Source organism: Helianthus annuus, chromosome 9, assembly GCF_002127325.2.
Source record: "Helianthus annuus cultivar XRQ/B chromosome 9, HanXRQr2.0-SUNRISE, whole genome shotgun sequence".
Lineage (NCBI taxonomy): Eukaryota > Viridiplantae > Streptophyta > Magnoliopsida > Asterales > Asteraceae > Helianthus > Helianthus annuus.
In genome coordinates this window covers 107498389-107514309 of record NC_035441.2, presented here as the reverse complement: position 1 = coordinate 107514309, position 15921 = coordinate 107498389, and the positions used below count along the sequence as shown (strand labels likewise).

Genomic DNA, 15921 nt, shown 5'->3' with positions numbered 1-15921 from the left:
ATTACTAGTGCTGTGTGTGAATTTGAGCTGGTTTTACCGTGAAAATTTTAAAATTTTGAAGAAAGTGTAGAAAAACAGAATAAATGCAGCTAAAATGGCAAGAACTCTTCCTCCTGAGCTCTGATACCACTTGTAGGATCGTATTCGGCCCTGTTTGAGTCGATCAGAAGAATTCCTATCCAAAACAAGAGGCGGAAACTAATGTTCTGGTGCTATTTCAGCTAGATTCAATTTAAACTGTTGTTGTATTGATCTTGATAGCAGTTACAAGTCCTGACAACACTTCGGCAGCACTTCGTGGCTTACCGGAAGGCAACACCTACAACTATTAATGAGGTTTCGCTCGAATGGCCTATATATAGGTATGCAGGTTTCGCTCCAACGGTCATGTCCGTATAAGCGAAACTAGTTACTTGCCAAATAAGCGAAACCCTGTTCCTGACACATGAGCGAAACCCTAGCTATGACATATAAGCGAAACCTTGTCTTACACATATTTCTAGGATTTCGTGCCATGATCTAACCTATACATTACTAGACTCGATACAAGACGTAGTCGACAGACGTAGTGCACCAACACAAACCATATATTGTCAAAAGAAGCATTTTTTTACTCTTAAATGATGTCAATATATGTGCTAGACCTTTATGATAAGTCCATTTAATTGAATATGGTATTTACGGGTAGGTGGTTGTGGTATTTTGGCCACAGTTCAGAAAGAAAGGTTGTTATACCATCTTTGATGGTGGTACATGTGCATCTGTAAAAGATTAATATGTTTAAGAGAAGCTTACTTATTTTAGTGTCCTGGATTTTTTAATCCTATTTTAGTTTATTTTGTCACGGGACTTTTACTATTATTATCTTTTAAAAATTGTTGATTTGAGTAAAAAGTAAGGCTGTAGAGTATAAGTTGGAAATTGGAAAGACATGCAACTAAACTTTTTCTTGGAAGGGTATAACAAATATGGTTTCTGCCACATAATTCATGCTTTAAAAATGAAAAATAAACTTACTTAAGCTTAGGGGTGTTAAAAAACCGTTGAAATTCAAATCTTTCAAATTGAAACAATAAGTTTACTTATAGCCAACATATTAATATGTGATTGTTTGTAGAATTTTAATTATGTATTAATCATTAATAATTAATATAAATAATTTTCTCGAGCCCGGGAAGCAATCCCGGGTGATAACGTGTTAAATATATATGATTTGTGAAATAAATAACCCCTTATACGTTTTATTATTCCAAGTTGTGTTGTTTGGCTTAAATTTCGAGATTAATTATCCATTTTATATGAATTTAAAAAGGGATTTGATAATTAACATGAAGTTAGGGTTAAGAGTTTAAAATGATTAAGACTTGTGGGGTGAAAAGTGCAAAAGTGATTAAAGTTTCTTAATGACTTGTGTGTGTGATATTTACGTAGTATTAAAGTGGGTGGAAGTGTTGACTCAAGAACAGAACAATCTGGAGTTTCATGGGTTCGAGGAGGGATGCACAAGTCTTAATCATTTTAAACTTTCATATGTGATTAAAGTTTCTTAGCAAATCATGAGCAAAAGTTCAAGAATTGAAGTTTAATCTTTCATATTCAAGCCCAGCTGGTAAGTAAATTCTTAACCTAGGGTTTTTGATTCTTAGGTATATGCATGTAGTTAAATGTATGGTTCGCGAGCTGAACATTTTGGTGATGGGTTAGAAAATGATTTGTATTACTAGAAGTCAACTTATAGACTCAAAGAAATCCATTGTTGAAGCTTGAACAATATGGGTACGAAGGGGATTTTATGTGTTATGGATGGGTTAATCTTCTAAACTGAAACTGATGGATGAATGTTAGTATAAATAATTTCAAAGTACTCAATATGTTGTAGCTAAATCATTCAGGATGACTAAATATGTATTGGGCGACGATAAAGCGGATCGTAAGGTTTAAAGTTCAGTATGCACACATGCACATCGAATATTTGATGAAATGCCCCTTAAAATAGATCTGACACAGTTGATAAAAAATAAACTTTTGATGTTAAATAAAGTTAAATCCATTACAAAAGGATGAGTTGTCTAGCGCCTCTTTGTTAGAAGCTGGTAGTTTTTGGTTTTAATAAATAAAGTTCCTCTTGCTAGCCCAAAAAAGAGGCAACAAAGCAACAAGATGGTTAACGACTTAATAACGCACTTATTGTTGGTAAACGATATTATATGATTTTTTTTAATCATAACTAAGCTAACATAAAAGTTCAAGGGATTGAAATAATCCATGTACGTTGAAACAAGAAGTTATGTCATGAAATTTATTTTGATATGTTACGCGTTTGACTATAGGAAGTCAACCGGTCGGTGGGAGAACTCAACGTACCACAATCATAGAGGCGAAGGTGAGTGACTTGTACTCTATAGGTGGAAGATATTAAAATATTTTACTTGTCCATTAATTTCAATTGATTCCAAATAATAAGATCTACTTATACAAAGGTAGAATAGGCTAAATGTCAATATTCGTTTAATCGAGGTAACCTATGTATTGATAAATCCAGGAGTTTGATTAAGTGTAAGAAAGAGCAAATTTGTATGTGTGTGTATATAAGGACATGTAATTCTTTATTTAAGTTCGATTTTCTTCAAGATGGGTTCTTAATGTTATGGATATAAAATATACGAGTATATGATGTGTTAGCTGCTAATACTCATATGTGTAGTATAATTGTTGTTAGAGTATTTATCTAAATTTATTAAATGAGTGATTAACGTATGTTGTGATTATACAAGTGAACTCGTGCAGAATATAAATCTTAAAGGTATTGAGATTATTGGAAATGTTGCATACCAGATTAGATGTAAACGATCGATCAAAAGATTTTGTAAGGAAGACATGGCACACGCACTTAGTGTACCATATGCTGAGCTCAGAACCTAAATGCGGAGAGGAGTTTTCTGATACAATCTGTATCATTGTTACAATAGGGGTTATGTTATAACTTGACTCACTCTCCTAGTTTATTTAACTAACATGTTTTATGTGTTACCATATTAACATAGATCGCTTGAAGTGTGGAACAATCGTCAAGTAAAGTCGCGAAGGAAAGGTATCTTTATCAGACGTCAAGGTGTTCAAGGAGCTGGTTGCTAAAGAGGAAATATATGGTGGATTATGATGATTTTATAAAAGTATATCGGTAACTTATTTCATGTTATGATTTGTAGTTATAAGTTTCTAAATACGATCAAGGACAAAGGGATATAAAGGATCGAACACACTTTTCGTAAACAACGACATTCATAAATAGTTTAATTCAATGAATTGAAATTGTTATGTCAATATAATTATACATATACTAAATTTATGTTATGTAACTTTATCTTATGTAATTAAGTAAGTAATGTTACATCCGAAAAAAATTGGACCGCTTTTCCACGCTAAATAATGGCGTGATTTTTTTAAAATTTTTGGGTGTTACATTTTTTGATTTTTTATTTTTAGAATTTTTTGACTTTTAGTTATTTTTGAATTATCTAAAAAATTTTTTTGATTTTTTTAGTTGTTTTTTTTTATTTTTTAAGTTTTTTTTTTGAAGTTTTAATAATTTTTTTGATTTTTCAGAATTCTTTTGATATTTTAGAATTATTTTGGTTTTTAGAATTTTTTTGATAATTTGTAGGATTTTTTTATAATTTTTTAATATTTTTAGAATGTTTTTTTATATTTTTGGATTTTATTAACTTTTTAGAATTTTTTACAATTTTTCTGATTTTCTAGGATTTTTTTTATAATTTTTATATTTTTTTAGAATTTTTTTAATCTTTAAGATTTTCTAGAATATTTATTATTTTTTAGAACTTTTTTTATTTTTAGATTTTTTATAGTTTTTAGAATTTTTATAGTTTTTAGAATTTTTTTTTTTTGACTTTTTAGAAATTTTTGAATTTTTCACAATTTTATGAGTTTTTTAGTTGTATTTTATTTTTTTTAGATTTTTTTATTTTTATTTTTTTGAATTTTTTGAAATGTTAACAATTTTTTTTCTTTATAATTTTTTTGGTTGTTAGAATTTTTTTTTATTTTAAGAATTTTTAGGATATTTGAGATTTTTTTATTTTTTTTATTTTTTTTAAATTTTATTCATTTTTTTCATTTTTTGACTTTTTAGAATTCTTTACATTTTTTTTGTCTTTTTTTTTAGGATTTTTAAGATTTTTTTGTATTTTTTAGACATTTTTTGAATTTTTAAGATTTTTTAGAATTTATTTGATTTTTTTTTGAATTGTTATATTTTATATTTTTTAATATTTTTATTTTATTTTTTTAATTTTTTAATTAATTTTTCATCTCATCTTTACCAAAACCTATATTAACCTAAACTCATCCTAATCCATACTCATCTTGACATTACCCATCCGACCTTTTTTTTAAATACACATTCTGACCTATACTCATTCTAACCTAAACCCATTTTAATCCATTATCCAAACTCATCTAACTTGTCCACTTTACCACCACTACTTATCATGTTTGTGTAGTTAATGAAACTTAAGGTGGGTCATAATTTGAGTGTGTAAATAAAGACGCCTATGATATCATGTATTAGAAAAATACAACTATGCCTATAACCTTTTTATTATCATTTCTTGTCGCTATTTTCAGTATCTTTTAACAGAAACGATTATATATATATTGTTAACGACGAGCCATGAATAGTAACTTTATTTTTATAATAATATATAACTTTTTATTATTATTTTGTTAATATTATAATATAATAGTTTATTATTATATATTCTTTTAATAACATATTTTTAATTTTTCCTTTTTTAAACCATATATTTCCTTTATCATTTTTTAATAATTCTTTTTCTTTTTTAAGAACATATATTAATTTATCAATTAATTTGATACTTCTTTAATAAATTACGTTTATAATTTTTTTCTAAAAGTTAAGTACGTAGTTGGACTTGATTTATTCACTCGACATTCCGTTATATGTTTTGTTAAAACGAAGTTGTACTCAAAATAAAATATTTATTTGTTATCATAAAACGGTACGATGATAAATTAAACCGTTTTAATGGTTTGGCTTTCTAAACAATATGTTTTATATTCAAATCACGTTTGATTTACATTATCATTTGTTCGGTTTCGCTGCAACGCGCGACATTGAAAAAAACTAGTATTTATGAAAACACCTCGCGAGTCTTTTAATATTAATCAAACGAAAAAGTGAACCAAGAATTACAATATTATCATGATAGCTAACACGAAAAATTCCATCACTAGCATTATGAGAGTGGTTGTTGTGTTTCACGCCATCACTTTTATCACTAAGCTCTATCACATTCACGCCTATTTATATAGCAAAAATCATTTTTTAACCGGCACTCTGCTAGTAGTGTAAATTTTGGTGATCTTACTTAAACCTGCCCTAACACTTTAGCAAAGGTGATCTTACTTAAACCTGCCCTAACACTTTAGAAAATAGTAATTTTTAATTAGAGTTAATTGCCAAAATAGTCCATGTGATTTCGGCTGTTTTGCTGGCATAGTCCAAATGTTTCATTTTTCGCCTGTAGGTTTAAAAAGGTTTCACCATTGCCATTTTAGTCTAACTGACTTAACTCCATGCATGCTCCTCGGTTAGTTAAGGGGTATTTTTGTCTTTTCCTATTTTCTTAATTGTATTAAAGATTTAAGGAAAATAAAAATTGTTCTGAAGGAGGATCGAACCGGGTCTCTAGCCGGTTCGTACACACACACGAAACTAGCCAGTGAGCCATGCTCGCATCTGTACAAGAAATGGGTCTTTATTAATTTTATTCTTTGATTCAGTTCATCAGTTACAAGTTACACCCCAAAACAGATGACCAAACAAACCTTAATCAAGTTTGGGCTTTTGATCTGCACATGTTCTAAGTTGACATTATATACAAATTTTAACAAGAATCGGTTTGATACTAAAATCAAGTTAATGTAGATATTATGTTTCTTTAATTCGAATCATTGAGGCAATTATATGTTGTTATTCATTTTCAGTTATGATCGAACAACATTAGAGGCAATCATTTCACATTTATTAGGGAATGATTTGGTCAGTTTCAAACGATACGAGGTCACCGGATGTCACCGGAAATCGACCAGAGAGTGAAATGAGAAAACAGGAGGGTCGGTTAATACTAGGCGGAATTTAGGGTTTGAACTAAAATGAAAGACTAGGTATTAACATAGTGCAGATCAAAAGCTCCATGGTAATTTGTATTAACATGGTGCAATCATGTTTAATTTTGAACTTGAAAGATTAGAGTTTCTTTGGTCATCTGTTTTGGGGTGTAGGTGATGAACTGAATCAAAGAACAAAATTAATAAAAACTCATTTCTTGCATAAATGCGAGCATGGCTCACTGGCTAGTCTCTTGCATAGTTGTTAATAGCGAATAGCGACAAGGGACCTATATGGTACATAGCGAATAGTGACAAATAGCGACCACTATTTTATAAACAGCGAGACACTAGATAAAGAATTTTGAAAATTTATATATATATATATATATATATATATATATATATATATATATATATATATATATATATATAGGGGAGGGTTATCTTGAGAACGCTAAATATTGCGAGAACCGTGAGAACGAATGAAAAAACCAATCAAAACCAATTTTTTTATACAAACCTCATTGTAATTAAGATACAACATCAAAACAAGAATTTATAACATCAAATAATTCATTTCTCATTTCAAAATCATTCTTTTTAGATTTTTTACACATGTGTAAATATAGCAGATTTACACATGTGTAAATGGCAAACTTACACATGTGTAAATTTTCTTTATTTATGAATTCACGTAAATTTAAACGTGTAAATTGAATTTCTAACATTGTATTCGAATAATAATGATAAGCGTAGAAAAAAATTTTGAATTTGAATTGTTTTTGACCAAGTTCTCATGGTTTTTTCATTTGTTCTCACGGTTCTCACAAATATTTAGCGTTTCATTTAAACCCTCCCCTATATATATATATATATATATATATATATATATATATATATATATATATATATATATATATATATATATATATAGGGGAAGGATAAATCGAAAACCCACTTGAGTTGAGAAAACTCAGAAAACCTTTGTAAAAAAACCATGTAAACTCAAGATACATTTCTAAAAAAAATAGGAAATGTAATATACATATATTTGAACATTTTAAAAAAAGAAACACAAAAAAACACCAAGTAGTTTTTTTTAAAAAAAATGTTACAAAATTTCAGGTTACATAATATGTATGTCCAAAAAAAATGTAACATATAAATTTTCAACATTTTTTTTTAAAAAAAATAGTAAGCGTTTTTTTCATTTTTTTTCATAAATAGGTCCGTGTACATTTATATTACATTTCCTATTTTTTTTAGAAAAAAATAAAAATGTTACATAGGGTTTATTTGGGTTTTCTCAACTCACATGGGTTTTCGATTTATCTTTCCCCTATATATATATATATATATATATATATAACAAAATACCTTGGTATATATGCTATTTTACATGTATATTTAACAAAAACCTATAAATCCAGCTATTTTATAGCTATATCTAATTGCTATTTACATCAAAAAAATATTCACGCTATTGGTCGCTATGACCCAGATAGCGACACTTGGTCGCTTCGCTACATAGCGCGCTATAGCGGTCGCTATCGCCGCTATTAACCACTATGGTCTCTTGTGTGTTTGTCAGCGAACCGGCCAGAGGCTCGGGTTCGATCCTCCTTCACAACAATTTTTGTTTTCCTTTTTTAATCTTTAATAACAAAGATAGCTTAAAACTTGAAAATATTGATTGACGGTTTTGGCCCAATTGCAAGCAATCGCGAATCATTTGAAAATATCCCAATTTCTCCACTACTACAAAACACAAGGTCGGCACCGACAGGCAATAGTGTCGGCCCTTCATTGGGCAGAATGGGCGGCGACTTCAATAAAACACAAGGTCGGCACCGACAGGCAATAGTGCCGGCCCTTCATTGGGCAGAATGGGCGGCGACTTCAATAGTGCCAGGCAGCTGCCTGGCACTTCCCTATTGGCCCAACAAATTTACGATTTTATCCCCCTTTAAAATTACGATTTTCACATCAGTTATAAAATATGTTTTTGCCCTTGCTTAAAAATAATTTTACGTTTTTACTCCCAGCTAAATATTTCAATTTTGCCCCCGGTTAAAAATTATGATTTTACCCCGTTTCAATTTACAGTTTTGCCATTGTTTTTTTCCCTTAAAAATACGATTTTCCCATCAGTTGAAAATTATGTTTTTACCCCCACTTAAAAATAAATTTACGCTTTTGCTCCCAGCCAAAAATTCCAATTTTACTCTCAGTTCCAAATTACGATTTTGCCCCGTATAAATTTATAATTTTGCAATTAGTTTTTTTTTTCTCAAAGTCAGGTTACGATATTACCCTCAACTTAAATTTGCATTTTCCCCATCGTTTTTGTTTGTTTTCCTGGTGACATTACAAGTTTGCCCCAAGTGTAAAATTACAGTCGTGTCGGCAGCTTCCTGGCACTCCCCCGTTGGTCCATTTAGTTTACGATTTATCCCCGAATTAAATTTATGATTTGACCCTCAGTTAAAAATTACGTTTTCCCCATCGTTTTAGTTTTTTACCAAAACTATAAAGGTTTTTTTTAATTGGTTTACTCGATTTAATTTTTTTTCATGTGAAGGAGCCGCCTAACACTGGCTCATTAGTCCAGAAAAATTATAGCTTTGCCCTAAGCCCAAAATTACGGTCTTATCATCGTTTTTTATTCCTTTATAATAGTATTTTTTTAATTGGTTGAGAATTATTCGGCCATCGCCCCGTAACACGGGCGGGGCATCTACTAGTTTAATACAAAACCATCTGCGCGCTCTGCTGCCTTATTTTGTTGTTGAAGCAGGCGCCCAAATGAACAACAAAAACCTTCGATCTGCTGCTCATAACAAGGTGATTTTTTCCTTTAGTTCCTTTGAATCTGATCGTTATCTCTTATTCGCCGTTGAATTTTGTACTTTCACTTGATTTCATCTCATCACGTTCAGTCATTTCCTTTTTCTTAAGTTAACTGTCATATTTGCTTTCTAATCAGCATTGTTTACTGACGTATATCAACTGATTTTATAACTGAATTTTGCAGTGATTGTCTATGTGATCATATACATATATTTCTTATGTATATTATCGTTCTAGGGTTTCGTTAATGTTTCAATTACACAATACGCTATGCAGTTAATGCGGTAAAATATTGGATATCGGTCAAGGACCGATATTTGAGATATAGGCTATCTCGGTGAGATATCAATGGGATATCGTTAATTTTAATACAATGCAGAATTTATGTATATAGAAATTTAACACCAATAATTCAGTGATATAAATCGGTGATACATCGGTTATATCGGTCAAATATCAGTGATATATCGGTTATATCAGTCAAATATCAGTGATATGTCAGTGATATATCGGTTATATCGGTCAAATATCAGTGATATGTCAGTGATATATCAGTGATATATCGGTGATATATCGGTTATATCGGTCAAATATCAGTGATATGTCAGTGATATATCAGTTATATCGGTGATATATCGGTCAATATCGCCGATAATATCGGTAACGATATTTTGACCTATATTTGACACCGATATTTTACTAGGGGACCGATATAACCGATATATCACCGGTATTAACTGCATAGACAATACGTACATTTGTTTCATACTTTCATTTGTGTATGCGAGTATTCTTAACTGTTAAGGCTATTGATTGATTACTTGCATTTGTGAAGGGGCCAAATTTGACCGATTTTATCAGCAAAATGCCAGATGATGTACTTGTTATGATCCTAGCTCGTATACCTATAAAAGATGCGGTGGTCACAGGCAGTCTCTCCACAAGATGGAAGCACTTGTGGCGTAATTTGACCCGATTAGACTTTGATGGTACTGAAATACTGGAAAAGGTGGCCGAGGATGAGATAGTTTGTGATTTAGAGCGTGAGAAGTACGTCAACCAGGTGTATGATGTTATCAGCTGTTACAGCCACCCGAGGGTCCAAGTTTTTCGTATTTGCTTCGATTTAGATTCTAGTTACTCTGAATATATTGATGAATGGATTCAGTTTGCTCTAGACAAGAAAGTTGAGAAGCTTGAACTGGATTTAATGGACAAAACGCGCGATCCACCTGAATACTACGATTTCCAGTTACCATTATCTAATTCTATGGTTATGGAGATGCTGTTTCTAAAATATATATTTCTAAAGGGTGTCAACTTGGATGAACCGACGTTAAACAACATCTTAAAGAATTCTCCACATCTTGTAAAGTTTTGCATGTATAACTCGGATTTGTTCACTCATGTTCGTGTTGGTGGAAAGGACATTAAGTTGAAACACATTAAACTTGTGGATTGTTCTGGGTTTGAATCCATCTCTTTATATGGATTTGACCTTGTCTCATTCATATATTGTGGTCCAGAAATACAATTCCATCTCAGTGATCTTCCAAAGCTTAGAGAACTTGATATTGGTGAAGTTAGCGTAGGATTTGAGAATAATGTGTTTGGTCAGATCTCATCTTGCGCTCTCAAACTTCGGGTTCTTGTCTTGGACATCTGGAGTGCAAAGGTGAGTGATTATTCTCTAATTTGTTTATAATCTTTATATATATAAAATATGGTTATTTGTGAGTGTTTTCATGTTTTCTTTTTTCAGAAAGGTTTAAATGTTAATGCCATTATCAAGTTTCCAAATGTGAAGAAATTAATGCTGGTAATGGGAGCTGAAGAAGATGATTGTCTACTAGAGTACACTTCAATAGCTCAGGCCTGTCCGCGTTTAGAGACCTTTTCAATATCGGTACTTGGTCTCTATCTTAAAATAAATTAAAGGCTTTATAACTAGGGCTGCCAATCGTGTCGGTTGACTGGTTTCGGGTTGGTGGCTTAAATGGATAAACCCGAACACGAGTTATATATCTATTTGTGTCAAAATAATTAACACTTAAGTCTTAATATCGCGCAACCGGAACATGACATGTGTAACCCATTTATCTAAATGAGTCAAATGGATTGACAGGTTACAAATGAGTTGTAAATGGGTGGGTGGACAGGTTGGCCCTATAAAGTGTATTTTTTATTTTGTTTTTGTGTTCTGTTTTAAATGACTTGACTGGTCCACATTTTAATTAAACGGGTTAAATGTTTCAAGACATAAACTGTCAGCCGAACCTTTAAGCATGGTTTTTAAACTCTAAGCTGGTTACTTTGTTTTTGCAGCTACATTGGTGTTCACCAATGAAAAGGAGGAGGAAAGTAAAACGTGTTGCAGCTCCTCGTGTTCATAAACACCTAAAGGTTATTGAAATCATTGGGTATTATGGTAGAATTAGTGACCTTGAGCTTGCTGTGTATGCCATAGAGAATGCTGCTGCACTCAAAAAAATCATCATAGATCCTCGCTGCCATGCTTTTGAGGTAGAGTATACTCGAGAGGAGTTCATGAAGAGAGAGCAAGATGCTCGATCTACTGCCAAGCGCCAGCTCACACCACTATTGCCTCCAGGTGTAGATTTGGCCATAGTGTAATTCGCTACTCAAGTACAAGTGTTATTGTTCTTCGCTTTCTTGATGGTTCCGTTGTTTTTGTTCCAGTGAATTTGCTTTTGTTATTGTTTTTGGATTTGATCGTCGGTGCAGCAGGCTGGCGGAACTGTGAATTTTGAACATTCCGTGTGAAAGATTTTTGAATTCCATATGTTGATGGGAAGGAAAGTAATAATCCTTCTTTAATATTTTCATGCAATGTTTTCTAATTTTGTTTTCAATTTCGGTGAATTTATGTTGAATAGTTGATAAGGGCATCAAGGTAAACACATGGGTAATACTTTGATAGGATTCCAACATAGCCCAATAAACACAACAGGACCCTTAACTCAATTGCAGCCCATACCCAGTCAAGGGCCCAGTCAAACCCAGTCAAGAAAGCAGTTAATGAGAATTAGGGCTGGTGGGTAAATGGGTAACAATGTTTAGGAGCAGTTATCTCTATTTATGTTTATTAATATCTCTTGTTCTAGTTTTGAGAATTGTGAATGTTTACGTTATCTTAATTGGGTATCTATACATTTGTTCTTGGAGATTAACCCATCTTAAATCGGGTCTTCTATCTTATAATATTTAAGTTTCCAGCAGTTAAATCTATCGGTTACAATTGTTAGATTTCTGGGTTCTATCATTTGGTTCCATTGTCGGGAAGTCAAATGGCGCTTACAACCCGGAATTCGGTTATCTCTGCCCAGTTATCAGCAATCGCGGCACGATTAGACGCCATCTTAGCAGCCACGAAGAATGATATTGCAGCAATCAAGACTCAGATGATCAAAGATGACAGTTATTGTGAAAAATTAGATGAGGTTCGGAAGAACAAGGTGGTGGAAAACAATTTAATGGCCAACAAAAGAGATGAGATGATCAACTCTGATAACAGGAAAGGTCACCATCAGTTTTTGGAAATTAAAGCTGATAAACCTTATTTACCAACTATACCTAAGCCATTGCAACCCACCCCTAAAATCCATCCACGCATATCTGATTTTGATAAGCACATGCGATTCCTAACATGCAAACTGTTGGAGTCAGGAGGAGGGGAAAGGAATACTAACTGTGAACAACCACCTGTTATTGATGGGACACACATGATAAGAAGGAAATCGCTGAAATCAAACGTGCTATTAAACGGTCAGCTAGGTGGTATTAAGATGCAAAAGACAAGAAAATTGCAAGGTCTTCACAATCCATATTAGCTTATGGATGGGTCTATGAAGCAGGTCAGCCTACAATTGAATGGTTGATTGCTTTGCACAATAGTCAACAAATATTGGATTGTCGACTTGAGGACAAGTCTGTTTTTTGGCGGGCTGTATTGATATAATTCTAACAAAGCCCAATAAACACAACAGGACCCTTAACTCAATTGCAGCCCATACCCAGTCAAACCCAGTCAAGAAAGCAGTTAATGAGAATTAGGGCTGGTGGGTAAATGTGTAGCTGAAGTTTAAGAGCAGTTATCTCTATTTATATTTATTAATATCTCTTGTTCTAGTTTTGAGAATTGTGAATGTTTACGTTATCTTAATCGGGTATCTATACCTTTGTTCTTGGAGATTAACCCTTCTCGAATTGGGTCTTCTATCTTATAATATTTAAGTTTCCAGCAGTTAAATCTATCAGTTACATTTGTTAGATTTCTGGGTTCTATCATTTGGTTCCATTATCGGGAAATCGAATGGCGCTTAGAACCCGGTTATCTCTGCTCAATTATAAGTCATTGTGGCACGATTAGACGCCATCTTAGCAGCCATGAAGGATGATACTGCAGCAATCAAGATTCAAATGATCGCAGATGGCAGTTACTGTGAAAAAGAAGATGAGGATCGGAAGAACACGGTGGCGGAGGACAGCATAATGGCCGACATTTCCGTGTCGGAAGTTGTACGCATTCCCGAGATATATGATTTTGAAGCTACTGATGAGAAACAATCAAGAAAAAAATCAAGGAAAAAGTGACGACAAAAAGAAACGCACAAGGAAAAGTTGGTGTGGATCAGATCTACTAATAACGACATTGTATCCGAGACTTTTTTTGGGTGTTCAATCGGTTGTGGAAGTATTTCCCATGGACAAGGGGACCCAAGATAAGGATGAGATCATAGCGTTTGATGTTTGTATTTTTAATCTCCAGGCCAAACGTCAAATCATGTTCAAACAATCACATGGCAAGACACATAAACTGCAATGGGTACTAGCTGAACCTTCAAAATCTGCCATGCAACACTTCACAATAGCTCTGGCACCTCCACTTGTCTCAATATCAACTTTAAAAAGGTGTCACCTTGATACACCACCTCAGCCAATGGAGTCACATCATCGGGTTTTTGATACGGGTCCGCATGGGTCACCACGAGCTGTTTTAACTTGACTTGAGGACAAGTAGGTTCTCCGGGCAGGTAGTATTGATACGATACCTGACCCGGTTCAGAATGGGTCAGGTCAGTCTCAAAGTTAGTTTTTAGAAAACGGGGGTTTGTTTCTTCGCAGCATTCTCAGCATTCTTCATTCTTCTAGGATCCAGAAGAGACAAGAGGCAAAGGTGGAATGCCCTGTGAAGAGGTGATCGCCGGCATGGAGCTTGGAGTGCTCCTCGCATGAGAAGCCATGTGGTTGAAGGTAATGAACAAAAATGGATGAAATGAACAAAATTTTTCAAGAATGAAGCACCGATTGCCCTACGGTTGAAACGTCCACTTTCCATAAGGTCTCAATACTTTATCGACGAAATAACGACCCAGTTTAAACTTTTTACATACCATTAGAAATAAACTTAATTGTTCATACAAAAACCATTCCCTTTAGACATTCACAACCAACTAGGTTTATACGTAAGAGATGGCATACTAAGATTTAAAGTTTAACAACTAAACATAAACTATTTGTAACAAAAGTATTTGAAACACCCTTAATGCACATTCGGAAATATTATTAATGACATACTATTTTTAACAAAAATTGAGCATGACCCATTCGTAACATGAGCGGTTCCATGTTTTTAACAATCATCATTTTAAGAAATTCTACGACACGTTCAAAAGACACAACATGTTAAGCTTTAATGTCTAGCTACTAAACATAAGTTATATACCAAAAAAAAAAGTATTTTCGACCCATAACATAATTACAAAAGTAGCGGAAGCGCATGGTGGACGTGATTCATGTGTGTTCGTTCCAAGTCGCCAAGCTATTATGTTGAGGATTTACCTACATCAAACAACAAACTTGAAGAGTTAAATTCCATTAACTATGTTACATTTTATCTAATAAACCAATTCATCTATTTCGTGTCTTCACATTATTCTTGCACTTACTACCCGTCAAAACGGGTCAAAACATACTTATCTCAAACTAGAGATAAAACAGACCATTCATTACTTACCCGTTGAAACATGTCAAAACATACTATCTCATTAGTGAGATAAAACATACATTTATTAACCCGCTAAAAACAAGTAATTGCATTCGTAACATAAACTTCCATTAGGTCCGTTTACCACGAACGGATACATTTCGTTCATCTTTTATACTTACATCAACTCCAATCCGTTTATAACGGTTCGAGTAATTACATTCCTTTCTTACATAACTTTCCAATATACGGTTCATTCGAGATAAACCGATCATATCACGATATCATTCATAAACTTTCATTTCATATGACCCGTTTGTGACGGGTCATGCTATCTACAACATAACTACTACAAACTACCATAATTATAATTTTGGTACAAAAACGACAAGTTACAAAATAAAGTTTGTATGCATAAAACAACATACCTCGATCTTGCGAGCTTTCCAAATTTCCTAGCGTTTGAGCTTTCTTCTTTTACGCTTACATTAATACATTCACTCATTTAGCCCAAACTATACCATTCCATCATTCATATAATTCCTCATATGACAACATTATCATAAATGAACAAATTTCACATATTTGTTCTCTTAGACATTTCATCGAACACTTGCGGGTTTCGCATTAATAGGACACTTAATACAAGCATATAAAGCATGACTTTACTAGTTTAGCTCACATATTACCATCAATCATTCAAGTTTACATAACTCTTTTATTATTTATCAATTTACTTAACATTCATGTATTACAAACAAGATCATACAACAAGATTTCACATATATATATTTCTACTTGATCATCCTATTCATGCTAACTTTTCATCAAATGGGTTTTTGCTACAAATCAATCAAAATGCTAAAATCAAACATTATTCCAGTCCTATTTTGTAATGGTAACTTTCA

The 15921-nt window shown here is 32.7% G+C and overlaps 1 protein-coding gene across 1 annotated transcript; it reads left to right on the top strand.

Annotated features, from left to right (window-relative positions):
• Positions 1–8911: 8911 nt before the first annotated feature.
• LOC110878104 (putative FBD-associated F-box protein At5g38570) lies at positions 8912–11857 on the top strand. The gene is made up of 4 exons (XM_022126364.2): positions 8912–9000; positions 9842–10681; positions 10769–10912; positions 11332–11857. The coding sequence occupies exons 1-4, from the start codon at positions 8962–8964 to the stop codon at positions 11638–11640; spliced, it is 1332 nt and encodes a 443-aa protein (XP_021982056.1). The 5' UTR covers positions 8912–8961; the 3' UTR covers positions 11641–11857.
• The last annotated feature ends 4064 nt before the right edge of the window (positions 11858–15921 follow it).